The following is a 20182-nucleotide window of genomic DNA, read 5'->3' as shown; positions in this document are numbered from 1 at the left end:
ACTCTTTCCAGTGTCCTCCAAATTTCTTCACTCACCTTCTTGTCCCAATCGACTTCTCAACCTACATGCATATGCTACATTTTCAAATAAATAAAAAGCTGACTAGTGGGTGTCTAGGAGGTTTCACTACAATATGACTTAACACTACCTTAGTCTGTCTTGCCCCCACTACTGTGGTATTCTAGATGTTTTTAAACAGAGATAATAAAATTTTACAAGCAACACTAAAGAATACAAATTGTTCTGAAGTGGAACTATCCCCTCATATACAAGTAAAGGTCACATTGCATATATGTATTCCATATTTTATAGGTCCAGGAGGTTTTACTACAATATCACTTAACACTGGGGCTTAGTCTGTGTTGCCTCTGCTATAGCGGCTGAAAGGAAACCAAACCTTTTCACTTCAAAAATCAGTAGTTTCACTGAATATTTACAACCTGGTGGATTTTTGATAGCCTGTAAAATACGCTGAAATAAACGAGTCTCAATTTCATTTGTCGTGAATGAGCACCCACAAGTCTTACACAAATGAATTGTATGACTGGTGTCTCCAGTGTGCCAAGAATTAAAAGAGTATGTAGACTGGGATGTAAAAACTGTTCATTAGATCAACGGACAAGTCAGAACTGAGCCTGATTAGAAAACACTGGAGTTTTGATACTGAAGCTGACCTTGCGTTGCAAATAAAGGAACTGAGTCTTCATTTCTGTCGTGTTACTCAGCTCAGTTCACATACATTAAGGCAATCATTTCCAGAGAGCCAAAAGCGATATTCACCAGATGCACTTCTTATACACCTTGCTTGCTAGTCTTAAGTTACTCCAAACCATTCACTGTGTCTGCTTTAAGCCATTCTGTGAACTATCAGGCTCAGATCCTGGGGTGAAACGTTCACAGAAAAGAGACTACAACAAATTTATAACGCTGCATTAGTCCTGTTGCAGATCTATGCAGTCCAATTAATACTAGCTTTTATCTTGTTGGGATCCTTTGACCCTAGCTGACCTCCTGGCGCTGGGGCAGGAGGCTGGACCTGGTGATCTTCGAGGTCCCTTCCAGCCCTAACATCTATGAAAAAACACTCAACTGAAACAGCCTGGAATCAGACTTCCCAAAAGTAATCTAACAACACCCTCTTAGTGCCACGTTTTTCCTCCTTATGCAGGCAATATGAAAAGAGAACAGCATGGGATCTTCTACAGAAGCAGAGGAAATGGCTGAAACCAGTTTAAGATAAGCCTGGTTGGATGTAGTATCAGACTTAACTGATTTAAGTTAAACTGACTGATCCCCATGTTAACTGAGAAATAGGATAAATCAGTGAATTTACACGCCACAGCCAATTACCTTTTTATATGTTATGGGAAAAAAATCCCAATACATCCACAAATTCAAATCAGTGGTAGTACAGTAAACAATTACTATATTTACTTCAATCCACTAAAAGATTTATCCCCCTCATTCAGCATGGGGAAGAAAAAAACCCCTCGACTTGGATTCAAGTTCAGAAGTGGAGGGAGAGGGACAAGGAAACAACACAGGTGACTGCTGTGGCTCTGACATCAGCCCTGAGCCCAGGTCAGAGCCAGAATCAGAGTCACGGTAGCATCTGCCCCAACCCTCTGTATCTTCTTCCTTCCCACCCCTTACTGTCAGGTGCAGTCAGGCTCTAGCTCACTTCGCTCTTGAAGCACAGAGCAGATGGAAACACTGTCCTCTGCCTGGCCACTCAGCAGTGGCTCAACTCCAGGCTCAGGACACTGCTCCATCGTTGGGCAGGGGCATGCTTCCATGTTTTCATGCCCCAGGAGGAAATGGAGCCAGAGCCACATCTCACAGTAAGAGGAAGAAGGATGAAGGGGGTAGAGGTTATGTAAGCTACAGGGAGAAGAAGCCTGCCCTTCTGCCACTGCTCTCCCCGCTGTAGCAGTGGAGGGTATGAATTTAAGACAACCTACCAGTAATTAGATTTACATCTAGAAAATAATAAAATTTATAAAGTTTTCCATATACAGAATCTAATTACTGGCAGATTGTTTGAAAAATTCAAAGTAGTCTTGGATTCAGGTAATTATGGTAAGTCCATTTCACTATTTATTCATATTCAAATATTGCATTCCTTCATTAAGTTATTTAAGTGCCCATTTACTAATTTCAAACAGTATCAGCTGCTCATTAAACTGATCAAGTGAGCTTACAAGTTCATATTTCAATGAAGTTTAACTTAAACGTGCACAGACTAGAAAACTGACAGTAAAAATGGTGAAGACTAGTATGCCTGCAGTTCTCAATTTTAGCGTCATGTATTTACTTTGCTTTTTTCCTCATTACTATGAACAATTTAGTTGTATGATTGATCTTAAAAAGTCTGACTCTCTCCAATGCCTGATGAAGGGAGTTTGTGCCAAAAAGCCTGCAAAGAACAATTTTTCCACTTTAGTTGGTTTAATAAAAGATAACACATTTACCCAAAGAAACTTGTCTGCCTATGTCCTTAGACCAACATGGCTACAAGCAACACCCCTGAAACGTACATAATCCTTAGGCTCTTGGCCACAAAATAATTTTAAATTAGGTAATCAAGTCAGCAGAATACAAAACTAAATAATACAGATGGAAACAGGAAGCAAGCAGACAAGTGGAAGGTAAACCCATGATAAAAAGTACAACATGCATTATGTCAACTCCAGACAGGAAACATAGGCTGTTAAGTTAAAAATCAAGGCTACTTCCTTATTGGTTTAAAAGTGACAGAACACTATGATTCATTTAGTAAGAAACTATCCAGTATAACTAGGTTTGGCAGAATTTGATTGTTATTTTTTTTAAATAATTTTGACAGCTAAAAATCATTGTTTCTTTTTAAGCATTTATATTGATTTTTAAACTGTTTGAATTTTCAGCTTGTGCAAAGTTAGGGGTGTTTTTCAATTTTTATTGATTTAAATTTTCAGGATTGCTCAAACTTAAATTTCCATAAATTTCAATTATTACTGCTGGAAATGTTTTCCCTCCGGTCTGTGAGTGTGAGGTGAAATCAGCCTTTATTGAGGTTTATTGATTAAAAAAAAAAAAAACCCCATCAAACCCTGCCAAGCCCCAAATATTTATTTGGTGTATTTCCTTGTTTACAACATGCCCTGAAATAAGATACGCACCTTGTTTTGAAAAACAGAATGAAGGCGGGGTGGGGGAGGAGAGGAGGTTCCTGGTAGTGATTAGCAGAAGCAAAAGGAGGTGGACAGCCAAGTCGGCTCCTTGTTCTACTCCCTGTGTACAGACTTGACTTTTGGTTTCCCCCAGTAAGCAGCAGAAACTGCTCTTACTATATGTCTCGCATAAAAAAAAGGTGTACTCCAATTAAATCAGTAGCTGGGGTTTGTTTTGGGTGGGGGGGGAGGGGGAAAGTGTGTTATATGCAAGAAAATACAGTATTTATTTGATTTTTATGCTGCTTTGCCCAGCAAATGCTCAAGGCATTGCAGGGGGAAGGGAGGAATTAAGTTTTCAAAAGTTATCTTGCAGTTGCTGTACCTTTTAACAAGCTGCATTCTACAAGCTGTCAGGGCTTTTCAACCTTTATTTCAATAAGTGTACCCCCAGTGGCCCCCCTTTTAATGTGCACCACTGGGGGGGGGTCCTGGCGAGATGTGGAGCGGGGGGGGAGGGGGGGTTGCTGAGCAGTCAGATGTGGAGTGGGGTTGTGGTGAGCAGCGGGGCGACGGCAGCACAGCGGCTGGGCAGCCCTGCTCTCGCCCCACCCTAGCCCTGATCCTGAGGCAGCGGCACAGGGTGGCAGCACTCCATCCCCATGTACCCCCTATGACATTTCAAAGTACCCCCAGAGGTATGCATACCAGGGGTGGGCAAAGTCTGGCCCATGGGCTGGATTGGGCCCGCAGCAGACTCCATTTCCCAGCAGCCTCTGCCCATGTCATTGCAGCCAGCTTCCATGGAGACCCCAGAAGCAGCAGGGCAGCGACAGTATGGAGCAAGGGTTTCCACAGAGACTAATCCCAGCAGCACTGGCAGAGCACACAGCTTGGGCAGGGTGCTGCTCCGGGGCTGGGATCTTGTGGCAGCAACAGTGTGGCCCAGATCCAGGGCAGAGCCACGATACACTGCCTAGACAAGGGCATGTAGGCAGCGGACTGTGGCCCCGACCCAGCTCTGGATGCCCCATACACGTGTGCAGCTGCAGCGCAGCAAGCAGGTAGCCAGGAGCACAGCCTGGCAGTATAGAGAGTAGCGTCCAGCTAGTAAGTCTATTGGGGGGGAAATGACATGGGGGAGGGGGGGGAAGATGGAGGGCCCCACAGTGAGGGAGTGGGGCAGGCGCTAGCCAGTCAGGGTGCCATTTGGGGTGGCAGTGGCACTGTGAGAAGGGCTATAGCCACCCTAAAATTCACCCATCCCAAGCAGAGCTCAACTCAATCCCTGCTTGGCAGCGCCTGCCACTGCCCCAGCCCTAGTGCCACTCCCTCCCTCACCACAGGGGCCTCAACCTGCCCCCACTCCACATCTCTTCTCTCCCCCCACAACAGACTTACCAGCCAGATGCTACTTTCCAAGCTGCCAAGCCATATATTAGTAATTGGATCAATATCGGCTGATATGGCTTGTTAAAAAAAGGCAGCCATTGGTATCAGCCCCAAAAAATCTCTATTGGTGCACTCCTAAAAATTATTTTTGGAAAGGATGCCAAAGGAAGCTCTAAGGGGGGAAAATAGATCTGCAACATTAAAGAAATAGTCTGGAAATTGTGCCATTAATGCTAAGTACAAACATTTGGGGGGCACTAGGGGGAAGTTAAACTGGTTCAAAATGGAAGCCCAATATCAGCTAAGTCAGGATGGGGGGCAGGGGGTTGGGGTCCAGGAGGTATCACCTACAGGGTTTTGATGGGGTCCAGTATAAAAAGCTTGATACTACATAGATTCAAGTTTATATTACACTGGGTTCTGCAATTTTTAGACCCATTTGTGTGCATGGAAATTCTGTACAGTTACAGGTTTAGACTGATTGCTGGTCACTGAGACTAAGTCCATAAGTATAAGATCAGCACTGGGACAAGCCAAATTTAAATGGAGTAGCTATTTTGAACCTCCCCAAATGTCTGTACTTAGCCTAAAGAAATGGGGGGGGGGGGGGGAGAAAGGGGGCTAAAACAAGCTGGACTCTGCAGCACAAACAAGAAAAAAAAAAAAAAAAAAAAAAACTTAAAAGGGAACCAACAACATGAATAACCACATCAAGACAGACAACAACAGAAAAAAAAACAAACCAGAGAACCTACAAAACAATGGAAACAGGAACATGTGAATAAAGCAAGCCCTGCCTTGAAGACCAAAAAGCAAGTGAAAATTCTCCTGAAACAAGCTATATTGGCTTTTACAGAGGACACAAAGAATACTAGGAGCAAAAAGGGTTTTTCAGCCATAAAAATAGACAAAGGAAAACAAAATAAAATAAATGGCCTTCTTATGCAGTTCTGGCAAGATTTTAAATCAGGGCTGTCCAACTTCTAAGCTGTCAGGGACTGCTTGGCCTACGAGCCGCACAACGCTCACCCTTAGCTTTCCAGCTGCAGGCTCCCCACCGCACCAGTGAGTGCTCTGGGTCACAGGGTCCTACAACACTGCAGTTTATGCAACACTGCACCATCTAGTTCAACCCCTAAGGTAGGAGCACAAAGTAGAAGCTGGATGGGGAGGTGGGGCAGGAGGGAATCTAGAGCCCCCAAATAGGAGGATAAGATAATCTCCACCACAGAATTCTGAAAAGCACCAAGACATAAAACGGCAAGTATGGCAAGAACTTCTGATAAATATCAAGTTCAAGGTATTACTGTATAGTTGTAGAACAGCAAATTATTTATATACTTACTGTATTCTCAATGGTATGCACAGTTGTTGAGCTAAGTGAAAAAAGTAAAGCCATACAGGTAAGTGGAAATGGGAAACTGCAACATGGGCTTAACAAAGATGGTTCATTCCAAATTAAACCAAGATCTTTAAGAAAAAGAACTAAATTTTCTAAATAAAGAAATGTAATAGCATATATCACACACCTGAATACAAGATATGCACCCAGTTTCTAGGAAGCCCCAAGAAGGAAGGAAGGTTTTACCTTGGAATATGGTTAAGTACCTGACATGTGGAGTCTCCAGTGGTGGGAACCAAGTACCACAGTCTAGGAACTTGTGGGCTGGAAGCCATAGGACATCCCAACCCCATGTGCTGGCTTGGTCCAGGCGTGGTAGAGCCAACCTTAGATAAGGCTCCAGAGTAGTGTGCCAAGTACGACCCAGAATCAGCATGCAGTCCCCAGACTCAGTGTACTGGATCCAATTTGGCATGTGGTTTCAGTCACAGGCCAACCTTGTGTGCCAGCATAGGTTCAAACATTTAGTGGAGAAGGGGCGGGGGGGGGGGGGGGGGGGGGGGATGTGAAAGTAGAGAAGAGGAGCAATTAAATGCTTTCACTGCTCCACACCAAATGTCTTGACCAACAGGGAGGTCTTTTCCTTGTATACAATGCACACCTCAATTTTCCCCAGCTGGTTTTGGGGAAAACGTTATGGTTTATATGTGAGCAAACACAGTAGATATGATCCAGATTTCAGTAGAACATTCTACGCTGCCAAATAAGAAATAACTACTTATGCTGGAGAAGGTAATAAATTAATATAGGAGTTTTAAGATGGGTAAGGTATCCAAGTTGTAGCAGTATTGTTCTAAGGAACTTGATTAAAGGAGAAGTGGCTAGAAGTTGTGTTGAAAAGGGAACATCAGGCCAGAAAAAGGTTTCTAATGAGTTTCTCAAGGATTGGTCTTGGGATAGATCTCATTTAATATTTTGATTAATATCGTTCTCCAAAGAGTAGAAACAGGCAAAGGGATGAAAGTTGGAAGGCATAATTCATAGGGAGGAGAATCCAGATGCCATACTGGAAGAACCAGATGACCAGAACTCAGAGGACTATGGTCAGAATTGATACACAGACATGCACGGTCATGCAGCATGCTAGTTGAACACAGAGTGGCTACAGATCACCAGTCTGATGCAACAGATAGCATCTGTTCTTTTTCACTAAGTTTTCATCAGGGAAGGCATTTCCAGGAAGGATAGGGAATAACTGTACAAAACACTGGCAAGGCCTAACATGGAAAGCTGCATACAAAATTCTGGTCTGTATATAAAATACATGTTCAAGATGGATATTTTAAATAGGCACAGGAGCAGAGAAGGCTACCAGGATATCAAAGAAGATAAAGTCCATCTTATGGGGAAAAACAACAAACAAAAGAGCACATTTTGCTTCTTCAGCCTAACAAACAAAGGCTGAAAGACGATTATTTTAGCTACAGGATAAATACTGCCACAGAAACAGGTGACCATGAATAAATTCAGGGTGGAAATTAGAAGAAAGTTTCTAATGGTCTCCAGCAGTGATATTCTGGAACTTGGGCAGTGGAGGCAAAAAACCTGCCAGTATAAGATGGTACTTGTTCAGCTTAGGAAAAGGATCATATGAGGATACCTCCTGTGATAGCAGTGGCTGAACTTAATGACCCCAGAGATCTTATCCATCCTGATGTTTAAACAGAGAATAGACCTGTTGACGTGGACAATTAGAGTAAGAAAAAGTGAAAAAGCTTATGAAACCTGGCTCCCCCTCTATAAACGTAGCCTTGATGCAGGGTCTGGAATCATAAACAGTATTAGACACGAGACAAACATGTTGTATCTGAGTTTTTCAAACCTCTACATACTTGCAAAAATAAAATAAAAAATTGATGGAAAAAACCTGCACCCCTGTAGTTAATCTGTTTCTGAAATAATGAGAGTTAGCCCAGAACTGCAAGAAGCACTAAATTGAAAGACCAGGAATTTTACATGAATGGAAAATTATTTTAGCTACTGCCTGGATGATATTTTTTATCTGGAAAGCCCAGTTTGGTCTTTTAGAGAAGATATCAGAAAGCAAACCAAAAAATATCCTTGATATAACTATGTCAACTATCCAACCTGAATCTAAGCAACATGAGCAATGCAGACTTATTGGTGGGAATCAGAGACAGAGCTTCCAATAATTCCAAGTGAACAGATCCTCCAGTCAGTCTTGGTTGCCCATGCCAACTTGTGACAACTCTTCCCATAGGACCTTATGACTATTGGCACTGGCTAGATCCAGCTGAGGAGTCCTGCATAACAAACCCTCTGCCTCTCTCAAGAGCTCACTCTAGTTCTCCCTAGATGTTTGGACAGAGCATGCTAGTCAAATAGTTGCAATGCCAAAATACAACTCCTCCCCACCCCAAAGCACTGACACATTTTGTGATCCTTTTTTTCCTGCCATCATTCCCCTATTAGTTTACAGTCCTGTCCTCTATTTCTCTTTAGATGCTGCAGCTTGACAGGAATGAAAACAAATCTCTCAGTGAACCACTGCAGAAGTAACTGGTTAGGAAAGCCATTCTCGACGCAACAAAACCAAAGTAGTGGCCTTCTTTAGAAAACTCATCAGCTCTGGCCAGTGCACAGTCCTAATAGGCAGATGTGGAGTAATCTACACCCTCACAAGCTCATAAAGGGTCTCATCCCAAAGCTCAATCAAAACAGACTTAAATGAAGACACTGGCACAGGCTAACCCTTCTGGCTCTGCAGGCCAGATCCGGCCTGAGGGCCATATATTACCCCTGTCTTACTGGAGGAAATTTTCTGTGGCAGTGTTTGATTTCAGCTATTTTAATATAATTTACAGGCAGCTCCCACTTAGCGCTCTTAACTGGTTCCTGAAAAACCAAGCCTGAACCAGAACTGAAAGTATTTGATGACCCAAGATGGCAACCACGAGCGTAATAGTGAAACTTGCTGAGCGCTAAGTGAAATCAGGTATCAATTTAAAATGAGCATTATAGCAAAATAGCACCAAGCAAAACAGCGTTAAGCATTGGTTGCCTGTAGTCAATACTTTCATATTCTTAGTAGTTTAAAAAGACAGACAAATATCAACTCTTTAGTATAAATAGGTCTCCTTTGCGATCCAAGAAACAGGGCTTCGGCAGAGATAACACTACCTAGGTAACTGCTATTTATGTTTTCCAGTAAGCCCTCAAACAAAACAGGAAAAAGGAGACCGGAAATTCCTACTTTCTTCTTTGATACATCAAGGACCTTTTCACACTTGTTTTATACATTATAACACAATAAAGATGCAAGCCTAGTAGTCTCCCTTTGCAGGCATATATTGTGTGATATTATTCCTTTAATCTAGCTTCTTTTGTTCTTTTATAATAGTTTACTTGATCACACAACACTACTGGTATTAGAAATATGGGATTTAAGTTTTTAGCAACCCAGCAAACCAGAAGGCATAGTCGCTGGTTTACATTAAGACTTTGAGCGGGTTTTGACCATTCACAGCTCCAGTTAATTTAAATGGGAATTGTGGGTGCTCAGCAACTCTGAAAGACAGGCCAACAGCCTACATCACGGCTGTCCAATCTGAGTAGCTGGGGGCTGCACACTGTACTGGCTGTGGGCCCCAGCATACAAAATGTGAAGGCTGCACACTGCAGGGGCCATGGTCCCTGCAGGCTTCCCAGGACTCCCATCACATAGGCAACAGGGTCCAGCAGGTGCTCTCCCTCTGTGTCACCTTGCACCTGAGACCTGTGGGCCACCAGCTGGACAGCCTTGGCCTACATTAGCAATTGTATTCAATGCCCTGTCCTCCTCATGACACCCTTTGACTCCTCACTGTATGTTGCCTCAGCACATTTTTACCACAGAAACATTATAGTATATCATTGCTCCATGGCATGCAAATGATGTCAGCATACAGCAAAATGAATGTTCCTACACAACCAGGAAAGTGGTGAGGGAAGCAATGTTTATTCCACAGAGACTGCATATTTTAATTCTGCTGTTTCTACCAAGATATTTAGAAGATTAGAATCTACTGGTTAAAGACCTGCATTTGAAAATGTCGACAAAAACTGCCCTGAAATGTTTTTTTTATTCCCCCTTTTTTCCCCTCAGTCTCACTATGCATATCTAATTTGTTGTCCTGCTGCATTTATTGCTTTGTTCATATGCCAAATGATACTTTGTTCATTTATGTACCTAATTTCTAGTCCTCCTCTCATCCTTTAAAATGAAACCATATGGGATGCATGAGCAAAGTATTCCTAGTGTAACTTAAGTATCTAGTTCTCTTTTCACCCTTTAAAATGAGGCCATAGGAGATACACTAGGATTTTTTACTGCTTCCTCTCCTCAAAACAGTCTTTTCAAAATTATGGGTTCTGGGAAAGAACCAAGAGATCTGGCCATGCTTGTGTACACAGTCGTCTTTTCCAAGCAATGCTTTTAGTGCACTTCAAATTTTAAAGAGCAGTTTTGAACACATTCAGCTTTCCTTACTTAAGGCTAAGTGAGCATATTCTGCCTTGTTAGAATTTATCAGCTTTTTACAGCTGCAGGGATAAACTCTACTTCAACTAAAAAGGAAGAAATGCAAGAAGATTATGGCAGCTATTCACTACTGTAGCTCTCCAGGTTTTCTTCCTACACAGAGGGAAATATGATACACTTACCTGTATATAATGCTCAAATGCCTTTGCTCCAGAAGCAAACAGAACAGTTTGACCACACTTGCTGTTAAGCAGCGTAATTATGAAAGTCAAATTAGTAACAAGATTGCAAATACCCCACCATCCCCAGAATCATCGTCTTTCTATTCCGGGATAATGTTGGTGAAACATTCTAGAACTTCCTTAGCAAATCAGGAAGTTTACATTGGAGCAATTACTTTATTTAAAAACCCCTAACGGTAGTGCTGTAGATTCCAAAATTTGAATGCACGTAGTCCAGTGGCTACCAGCTTATTTAGACATTTGTCTCTGCCCACATTTTCATATATTAAGATAAAGATTTTTATCCAAGTCTTTCAAGTTATTGCAACTAATATTTGCCAGTGTAACAAACAATACAATTCAAAATACTGATTTACTGTACCTGTGGTGTTTGGCCCTGTAACTTGGCAAGCTGAGTTGTTCGAATGTTTAAGGACTGACTCCTTGTAACAGTTGCTCCAGAAGCAAGCTTCCCATTAACTTTTCTTTCAAGGTGACATGTTACTAGTGATTTTTCTTCTAGTAGTACAGCATCCCAGGGATCTTCCACAACAGTAACAGAAGTCACATTTACATCATCATCTGTTTTATACAAAGTCTCCATACCATCCACTTTTGGTTTACTTAGAGGATCCAAGTCTAGCCAATCAAATTTACTAATATCACCACAGTTTTCTGAATCTGACAGATTAGGAACTGCAGATTTAATGCCAGTCATGTCTAAGTCAGTGTTTAACTTCCCATTTTTCAAGAATTCTGACGTTCTGGCAATTTTATCAAACAAATTTGCCATTTCAGGTGTAAGCACTGGACAATACAAAGGTAAACTTCTCTGTGGATGAAAAGGTGCAGCAGCCGATAATGGATATGAAATGTATTGGGACCGTCCTGGAGGACGGAGATAGACAGGTTCTGCTGACTGATATGTGGACATACTTGGATGGAAGCCATTCTGAAATACACCAGCTTGTTTACTGTAAGAAGCCACTGGGTTAATAAGAGGTAAAGTGCAAGTCACTGGTCCAGGTATTCCAGGTGTCCACTGTCCTCTTTGACCCGTAGGGGTAAGATACAGTTGTGAAGAAACTGATGGGCTCAAAACAGGAGTTGTTGGTAAAGCAGGTACTTTACTAGATTCAAAACTGTCATCCAGAAGCAGTTTCTCTAGTTCAGCATGAGAAAGTTTATCTATGTCAATGGAACTTAATTTGCCTTCCCCTCTTTCAGCATCAGACTCTGGGAACAGCATGAGATCATAATCTTGTTTATTATGAGTGTGTGCTTTATTTTTGGTGCTACTTAAGGAACCATGAGTTAGTTTATTACTAATTGTTCCTTTCTCCTTTTGCATCTTAGCTAGTGCCTCAGCTTCCATTTGTAATGCTTCTTCTTTGCCCACATCTTTTGTCCTTGCAATCCCCAAAGAAGGTGATGATTGCTGGTTAAATCCATTGCTATCAGATATCTGAGCCATACCGTGAAAACAGAGGTCCATTTAAAGAGTGAACCCTTCTTGTAAGTGATCTTTGGACCTTGACTCTATGAAAACAGATTCAGCAGATCTGTAAAGGGAAAGAAAAAGCAAGAAAAATGTGCAAAGGCATAGTTTGTACACTTAAACACATGACAGACAAACAACAATTTAAGCAGTAAATATGGACCTAAGCTTTATATATTAACCAATTTCCAAATTATGCAACTTTGTTTCTAAAAATCAAGTTTTCTTTTAGTTATCTTTCCTGACAGAACTTGTGCAAAGCTAGTCTAAACTCTTCTATTCACCAAGACCTACCTATTTCTCTTGTCAGTTCTATATATGCAATTGTTCAAACATAGTTTCCTTTGACTCTCTGAAAAAATCAACTATGAAATCACCACTGTAATGCTAGGAACAGACATTTTAATTAAAAGGAGGAATGTTGGCTTGGTGGGTAGGCCAGGACTGAAGACACTACTTTGTCACGTGTGACCTTGGGCAACTGATCTCTGGGAGTCTTGGGTATCCAGGAAACAGGGATGTAAGTCGCTCTCACAGGCATATTGTGAAGATTAATTAAGGCAATAAGAGTAACAAAGAGCTGGTTCTCTTGATACATATGGTCAGAAGACTTCTAATTTATCACCAGTACAATGCATAAGGTAAAAAATGATGCACATCAGACTGATTACATTGTATTATAACATGAAAGACCATAGTTACATTATTTCTTGCTGAAGGCTTTTTATTCTTTTAGAAGCGTTTGTTTCATCATACTCAGACATCATAATTAGATACCCCAACAATAAACTGTTTTTCATGTTCAAACAATGTACATATTTACATATGTTTATATTAATCCTCATAATGGCCCTTGAAAGTAGGTATTATCCTTAGGAGAGAAAAAGATAAACTAATGGAGAGAAGCGAAACCCAAGATTAAACAGCAAATAAGAGATATTGGCCAGAATTTCCCATTCTAATCCTATGCATTATTTATTTGATAATGTCCCCCTAAGGCTATCTAGTAAACACTTGCACTAGTTTAGAAGTTACTCCACGGTTCCTCTCTGGCCACGTGCAGTTTTCATTCTTATGACAGTATATCTATTTCCATGTTTCACAGCAGTAAAATGGAAAAAGTACTGCTGGGTTCAAGAGCTGGAAAAATTCCACTAACAGCCCTAAGCTGTAATGGAAATGGCAAGATACAATTGCAAATGAGTTTCTACAGAGAAGTTATACAAACAGCAACAGAGAGCTTCAGACTTTTTTTTTTTTTATTTTTTTTTTAAACGGTATAACCTATTATTGTCACTAATCCAATTTGTTTCCCATTTTTAGCTCTCCAGAACGTATAATGTACAGATCAACTTTTATCTTACTTTAGACTTTAGTCTTCCAGGATAAAATCAAAAGGAAAATAGGTAAATAAAAATCAGAAATTTTACTTTGAGGGATGACTGAGGAAGGGACAAGAACGGATTTTTTAATACATCCATTTACAACTCAAATTAGGGGTTTCATTACACCCATTTAATTTTAGTGACCAACAGGTTTGAAGGAAGAAAATTTTTGCTGAAGGTTCTACATCCTCATGTTTCAGGTTAAGACTGAGAAGGAACATTAGCATCAGCATTACACAATATCCAGCACAGCTGAGAGGCGGGGAAGAAATAAATAAAGGCAAGATTGACAGTCCTAATACTTTTGTGCTAAGAAAGAAAAAAAATGTTTTTAAAAATAAAAATCAGGTCCTACTTCATATAAAACTGCAATGAAAGAGTTGGGTTTTTGTTCTTCTTTACAGACTAACCAGACTATAAACATCTAGAGGATCACCACTTGGTAAGTAGTAATCAAAATGGATCCATAGGAACACGCTACAGAAAAAGTCAACCTTGTCACCTTATGGTAGGCTTTTTCACTAGTAAAGAAGCCGCACACAGGAAACCCTTCCTCAAGGCGTTTGACATCATCTCCATTAAAATTCTCATAAACAAACTAGGGAAATATGGTATTCACTTAACTACTGTTATACAGGTAGACAACTGGCTGGAAAACCACACACAGAGTAATTAAAACCATCTTTCAAAATGGTAGGCTGCAAGTGATATTTTGCAGGAGTTTCTCCTGACTCTAGTAGTATTCAATATTTTCAGTAATAATTTTGATAATACACTGGACAATGCACTTAAAATTTGCAAGCGATACCAAGCTGGGACAAGATCAGAAGCATGTTGGGAGGTCAGGATTAGAATTTAAAGTGATACTGAAAACAGGAGGAAAGGGAACTGTTCTCAAATAGCAAAGATGTAATTCAATGAGGACAAGTGTAAAATACTAAAAAAATTGATAGATACAAGTACACGTTCAAAATGGGGCAGAATTTCTGGAAAAAAGAATGAGGCTCCTAATGAATCATAAATATCATACTACTGTCAAAAAGCACATACCAGAATATAAAAAATGGAAGAGTACTATGCAAGACAAAATAATCCACTCTACTCTGCCCTTGGTAAGTATTCAGCTAGAGTACTAGGTTTAGTGCTGAGCACCATACTTTAAAATGTATATCAACTGGTAAGAGTCCAGAGGAAAGATTGATCAGAGGTCTAGGAAACATTACCCATGAGAAAAAGGTTGAGAGAACTGGGATGGTTTACTTTAGAAAAGAGAAAACAGAGGGGAAACATAAGACTCTTCAAGTATGTAAAGGGTTATTGTGTACAGGGCCTAAGACAAGAAATAATGCATTAAATTATAACAAAGGAGACTTATGTTAGACACTGAACTTTCTAGCTATAATAGTTGAGCAATAGCTACCTTCCTAGGGATACTGTGGCACCTCCGTCACTTTTTAAGCACAGATTAGACCAAACATTGATCATGAAGGATTAGGGACAAAAGAAAGGGACTACATCAGCAGTTTGCAACTGTTTCAAGAAGCACGCCACAATGCCCCAGCTTGTGCCCATGGCTGGCCAGTGTTAGAACCTGGCCACTGTCACCATCCTCACTTCTTTCTGTTGCTGCAGATCATATGGCACTGTGGGATGGATCTGGCTGATGGTGTAGATTGCCAATTCCCAGACTAAGTTTCTCAAGATCCTTTCCAGCTCTATTTTCCCCATGATTTTGATCAAAGATATAAATCAAAGAAATAATGTTCAGATAAAACTGCTTCTTTAGTACAGTATAACCTCATAAATCCAAATATCAAATGTCTGACACTTTTTAACATCACTAGATCACCCAATCTATGCTAGATTGGGGAGGAGTGGTGGCCGGTCCCAGAGCAGCAAAGGGGGAAGCTTGCATGCAGCAGCTGCCACTGCCATCCACCACCCCGTGCCACTGCTCAGCATGTGGCTGCTGCTCTGGAACCAACCACCGCTACCCCCCACTCCCACCCTCCAGGACCGGTCACTGCTCTGGCTTAAAAAACCCAGAGTTTTCAAATTTCTGGCAGATGCTCGGTCCCAAGCATTTCAGATTCATGAGGTTATATTGTATTTCCTTTTACCTTCCCATTCAGGCTGTCTATTATTTTACATTCCACTCAGCTTGAATATAGACTGTCAATTTGACTTCAGGTACTCTCATGGTGTTTAGATTGACAAAACCCCAGAGAAAGGCTAAAAAAATAAAACACTACAGTGAAAAAACCTACAGTGAAAGATATTCTTCTTTATATTAGATTTAGCAAGTCTCTCTCCAGCAATACCTAGTTTCTGGGTTAAGTAGATGCTTAAAGGAAAGTTACATTGATCTTTCCAGCTACAAAGTTTAAGTAGTTTATTCTGGAACTCTGCAGTTTGGGCTTTGTCTACAATAATAGTGAATGGAGTGCCTGTGCTCTACTACCAGTGGCAGATATAAGAATCTGCATGCTTATTGTATCCACTGCTTTAAAATGGTACACTTTTCTTATTTACTCACACTTCAGGAATAATTGTTGCAATGTCTGGTTTGCAAGTGAAGTGTGGACGCCAGCGGGACTGCTACTCACAGGGCATGTGCAATTAACACAAAGCAATAAAGTCCAGCGCTTATTGTGCTGGACTTTATTGCTCCGGGGCACCCCACTTGAATGTGCACCTGGGACTGCATCACACTGAGCCAGCTCAAAGCCTACACGTGCAAAACAAGATCCAACCTCTCAAATCATCCAATGGCAATTTAAAATAGATATGAAGCTTTAGTTCTTAACTCTCTCCTAGCCACAAGTACTTTGTTTCTCTTCTTTCCCACATCAGAGATTAGACAGATGTATTCAAAGAATGGATAGATGTCCACTATTTTATTTTTAAGCCAACTGGTACTATTTAGGCCTTTTATGAAGAACTTCCCCTCCAAGCTTTCCCAAGCAGTAGCAGTATGAAATTGGTATGGTTTTCAACAGTTTTAATGATGCCTGAAACAACAGAAAACTTATCAGAGCTTGAGAAAACTATCAACACTTAAGTCAGATTAACTAGTACTATTCAGGGCCCTCTAACCAATAGCACTCATACTCATTTCACACACAAAAAGTACTATGCAGTCACTTCTCAGTGCTCCCACAGCAGTCGGAAGAGCTTCCTGTGGCTTTTCCTGCTGTGACAGCTCTTCATGCCAGCATCACAAGAAAATTAGCTCATCCTGCTCCTCACTACAGCAGGGTCCCATCAGGGCTCTATAACAGTTCAGTGCAGCTGGGCAGGCTGTCAAGGAGCCAGCCCCCCTCCCTCCCTGCTCCCTTGGAGGGGAGGACTATGAGACACTGGTAGGTCCTAGAGACACCCTCTATAACCCTTCATGCAACTATAAAACTACATGTAGTGCTACAGAACACAGAAATTTCTCTTTCAGAGAGGTACTATTTTGTAGCACTTTCATCATCTTTCTATCACTAGAAACAGCTTGAATGGCTGCACCTCACTTTATGTAGTGCTACAAGGTAGTATTTACTGCTACAAGTATAATGTCTGTGGCCTCATCCTAATGTTTTCACTAGCAGCAACACCTAAAACAACCCAAACAGATGGCCTATTTAATGATTTAGCAAGTTCAAGAAATAATGGATATGCTAATAATTTTAATGCAATTAAATAATCAGCAGTGACTGCACACTTGGACTGCAAAATAAAAATAATAAAAAGCCTAATTACATTCAATGCCAAGGCAGAACAGAAGTATGTAAGTGGTTGTCTGAGAAGTTCCCTTCTATTTTTGTTTTTGCTAGGTAGACATTCTGTCATTGCACTCATGTTCCATTTGATCACAGTATTTTAAGTTTGCCCTCACACAGGATGTCCAAAAAGCCAAACCAAATATCTGAACATATTCTCAAACTTTGTAACCGGGTTGCAGTTTCTAATAGTTTGAAAAAAAAAAACCCCGAACAAACCTGCACTTAATATGACTGCAATAGTTTTAACAGGACTTATTTCCTGCATGCCAACATTTTAGTGGTATACTCATATATCAGAGTTAATATTTCCTTGATATAAGTTAACACAAAACAGAATGTTCAACTAAGGTTTGAATATCAAATATACATCACCTGCTAACTTTTATTTTAAAAAATTAAAAAAAACAGAAGAAAAAAATGCTATAGCTTCACTCTGAACATTTCAATTTGTAGCTAACCAAATTCAGAAACGGGCAATTAAGAGAATCCAGTTAAAACTACTAAAATATTTGCAAACATAAGATTCAATGATCAGAATGAGACTAGCATCACTGCTGTTGCGAGTCATATTGTCTAAATAGCCTTGAAAGATGCAAAATGTATTCTGCTCACAGCTTCTGCTATCTAGCCAACAACACTACAATTTAGTTTTCATCTGTTTGTCTTCAAGAACACAATTCTCTATTTTAGTACTTAAGGAATATTTGACCTATATTTCTTTTACAAAACTGAATTTACTGTAACAGTAATAATTATCCTTGTCTACTTTGCTGATTTCCCTTGGGTTTGAAACGGAACTATCACCCGAGTACTTTGTGTATTCGCAATTATATTATGATATCTCTAGTAGTTGTATACAGCATTTCCCCCAATGTTTGAAGGATGCAAACTAATGGATAATGTTATGGATTCATTTCAGATCTAATTGCTAACTTAGAATAAAAGCATCAGAAAAATACCTTACCTGGTTTCTTTGTTCCTTTGTTATATGCTTCTGGAAGAAACTACAATCACCACCCTGTACCCAACCCTAAACTACTGCCATGCCTCCAAAAGGGAAACAGAAAGGAAGGCAAGGGAAAAGAGGCAGCAGTCATCTGAAAATACCTCCTAGCCAAGTATTATAATATTAACTAGCTGAAGGTGCCAGCATTTATTCACAGAATGGAACTCAATCTGCTAGGAATAAAATGTAAAAAGCAGCATAAGAAGTGGCTCATCCTGTATTGCCCAAATCACATAATCCCCATGTTGTACCCAGACAGGAAATTCTGTGAAGTTGGGGAAAGCATGCCAGAAAAAACTGACTTTCTAAGTCAAATCTGCAACTTTTGTACCTCTCCACTTACAGCCCTGTAGTGTTGTTGCACCCTAAATTACTATCAAAAAGGGGGTAACAAGATGGTCTAAATCTGTTCCTTGTTTCTATTTATTCTAGACAACAGATGAAACCAGAATTTCACATACAAGAACCTTCAAAGATATAAACTGCTTTTCTGTAACAAGGATTAATCCGTCTCTTACATTGAGAACTAGTAAACTTATTTACAGGGCATTCTGCTATTTGGTTAGATTTATAGTAAACCCTACATCTGCCAACTGTTACACAATCTTTTTCATGGCTCCAATATAAATTCTCCCAAAGCAATACTTTTCCCTCATATAACTCTAGGCACATATTCTGGGCAGAGTAAGAATTCAGTTTATTCAAGTTATCTTCTTAGGGATCAGTTTATAAAATATTTTAATTTCAAAAGCAGCTTTAAAGCATTATTGACAAGTCAAGAAGCTACAAAGGACCCATGACATTTTGTCTCCTACAGATAAGATCTACCAAGTGAGAACAAAGATTTCCCGGAATCAGAACATTCTGGGTTCTCTTGGCCTAAAGCAACAATGTTAAATATTAATTTAAGTACACTAAATTCTAAAAGGAATATTGCTATTAAGAATGAAGCATTACCAAAGAGGATTACTCTGTACTCACCTGCACCTGTAGAGAGTGATCAAGGAAAGCCAAGGCACAAACTGAACTTAGGCTAGCTACAGGAATCAAGGACAACAAAAAGTCCTTCTTCAGGTATGTGGGAAGCGGGAAAAAGAACAAGTATAGCTTTGGGCCCCTGACAGATCCAACGGGGCAACTGACTTCCGATGGCCAAGAAAGGGCCAAATCTCCTAAACTACTTTTTTGCATCAGTTTTTCACCCTCCCAGGAGGATCAGACTGTCAGGAACAGCACAAACCAATCCAGGAGCAGGCAACGGGCCTAAAAAAAAAAAATCAGTATTGATCAGGTGAGGAAACACCTTGAGGAAGTGGTCATTCATAAGTCTGCGGGCCCAGATGGAATGCACCCAAGAGTCCTGAAGGAGCTGGCAGACATCACTGCTTCCCCCTTGGCAGAGATATTTGAAAAAAATCGTAGCGCTCGAGTGAGGTCCCAGATGACCAGAAAAAGAGCCAACGTGGTCCCTATCTACAAGAAAGGGAAGAGGGATGACCTGGGGAACTACAGACCAATCAGTCTTACGTCTGTCCCTGGAAAAGTCCTTGAGAAAATTGTCAAGGGTTCCATCAACACTGGACTGATGGATGGTAAGCTTCTGAATGCCAGTCATCTTGGCTTTGTGACTGGCAGGTCATGCCTAACAAACCTCATCGCCGTCTATGACCAGGTAATATGTGTCCTGGACAAGAGATGACATGGATGTCATACCTGGACTTCAAAAAGGCCTTTGACCTAGTTCTCCATGATGTCCTCATGGTTACGCTGGAGAACTGTGGCCTTGTTCATCATATGGTCCAACGGCTAGGCAACTGGCTATGGGGTCGGACCTAAAGCGTACTAGTTGACAGAGAAAAATCAACTGGTGAGACTG

At 40.6% G+C, this 20182-nt stretch overlaps 1 protein-coding gene across 1 annotated transcript in view; it reads right to left on the bottom strand.

Moving 5' to 3' along the window:
- Nucleotides 1-20182, bottom strand: part of PIK3C2A (phosphatidylinositol-4-phosphate 3-kinase catalytic subunit type 2 alpha) — a 94248-nt gene that overhangs the window by 62522 nt on the left and 11544 nt on the right. The window contains 1 exon segment of the mRNA XM_025205637.1: nt 11030-12209. Coding sequence (XP_025061422.1) covers nt 11030-12142 — 1113 coding nt within the window. The 5' untranslated portion in view covers nt 12143-12209.

This window comes from Alligator sinensis, unplaced genomic scaffold, assembly GCF_000455745.1.
Source record: "Alligator sinensis unplaced genomic scaffold, ASM45574v1 scaffold447_1, whole genome shotgun sequence".
In the NCBI taxonomy this organism is placed as follows: domain Eukaryota; kingdom Metazoa; phylum Chordata; order Crocodylia; family Alligatoridae; genus Alligator; species Alligator sinensis.
Note: the sequence above shows the minus strand (reverse complement) of the source record. Positions and strands in the feature narration are given on the sequence as shown.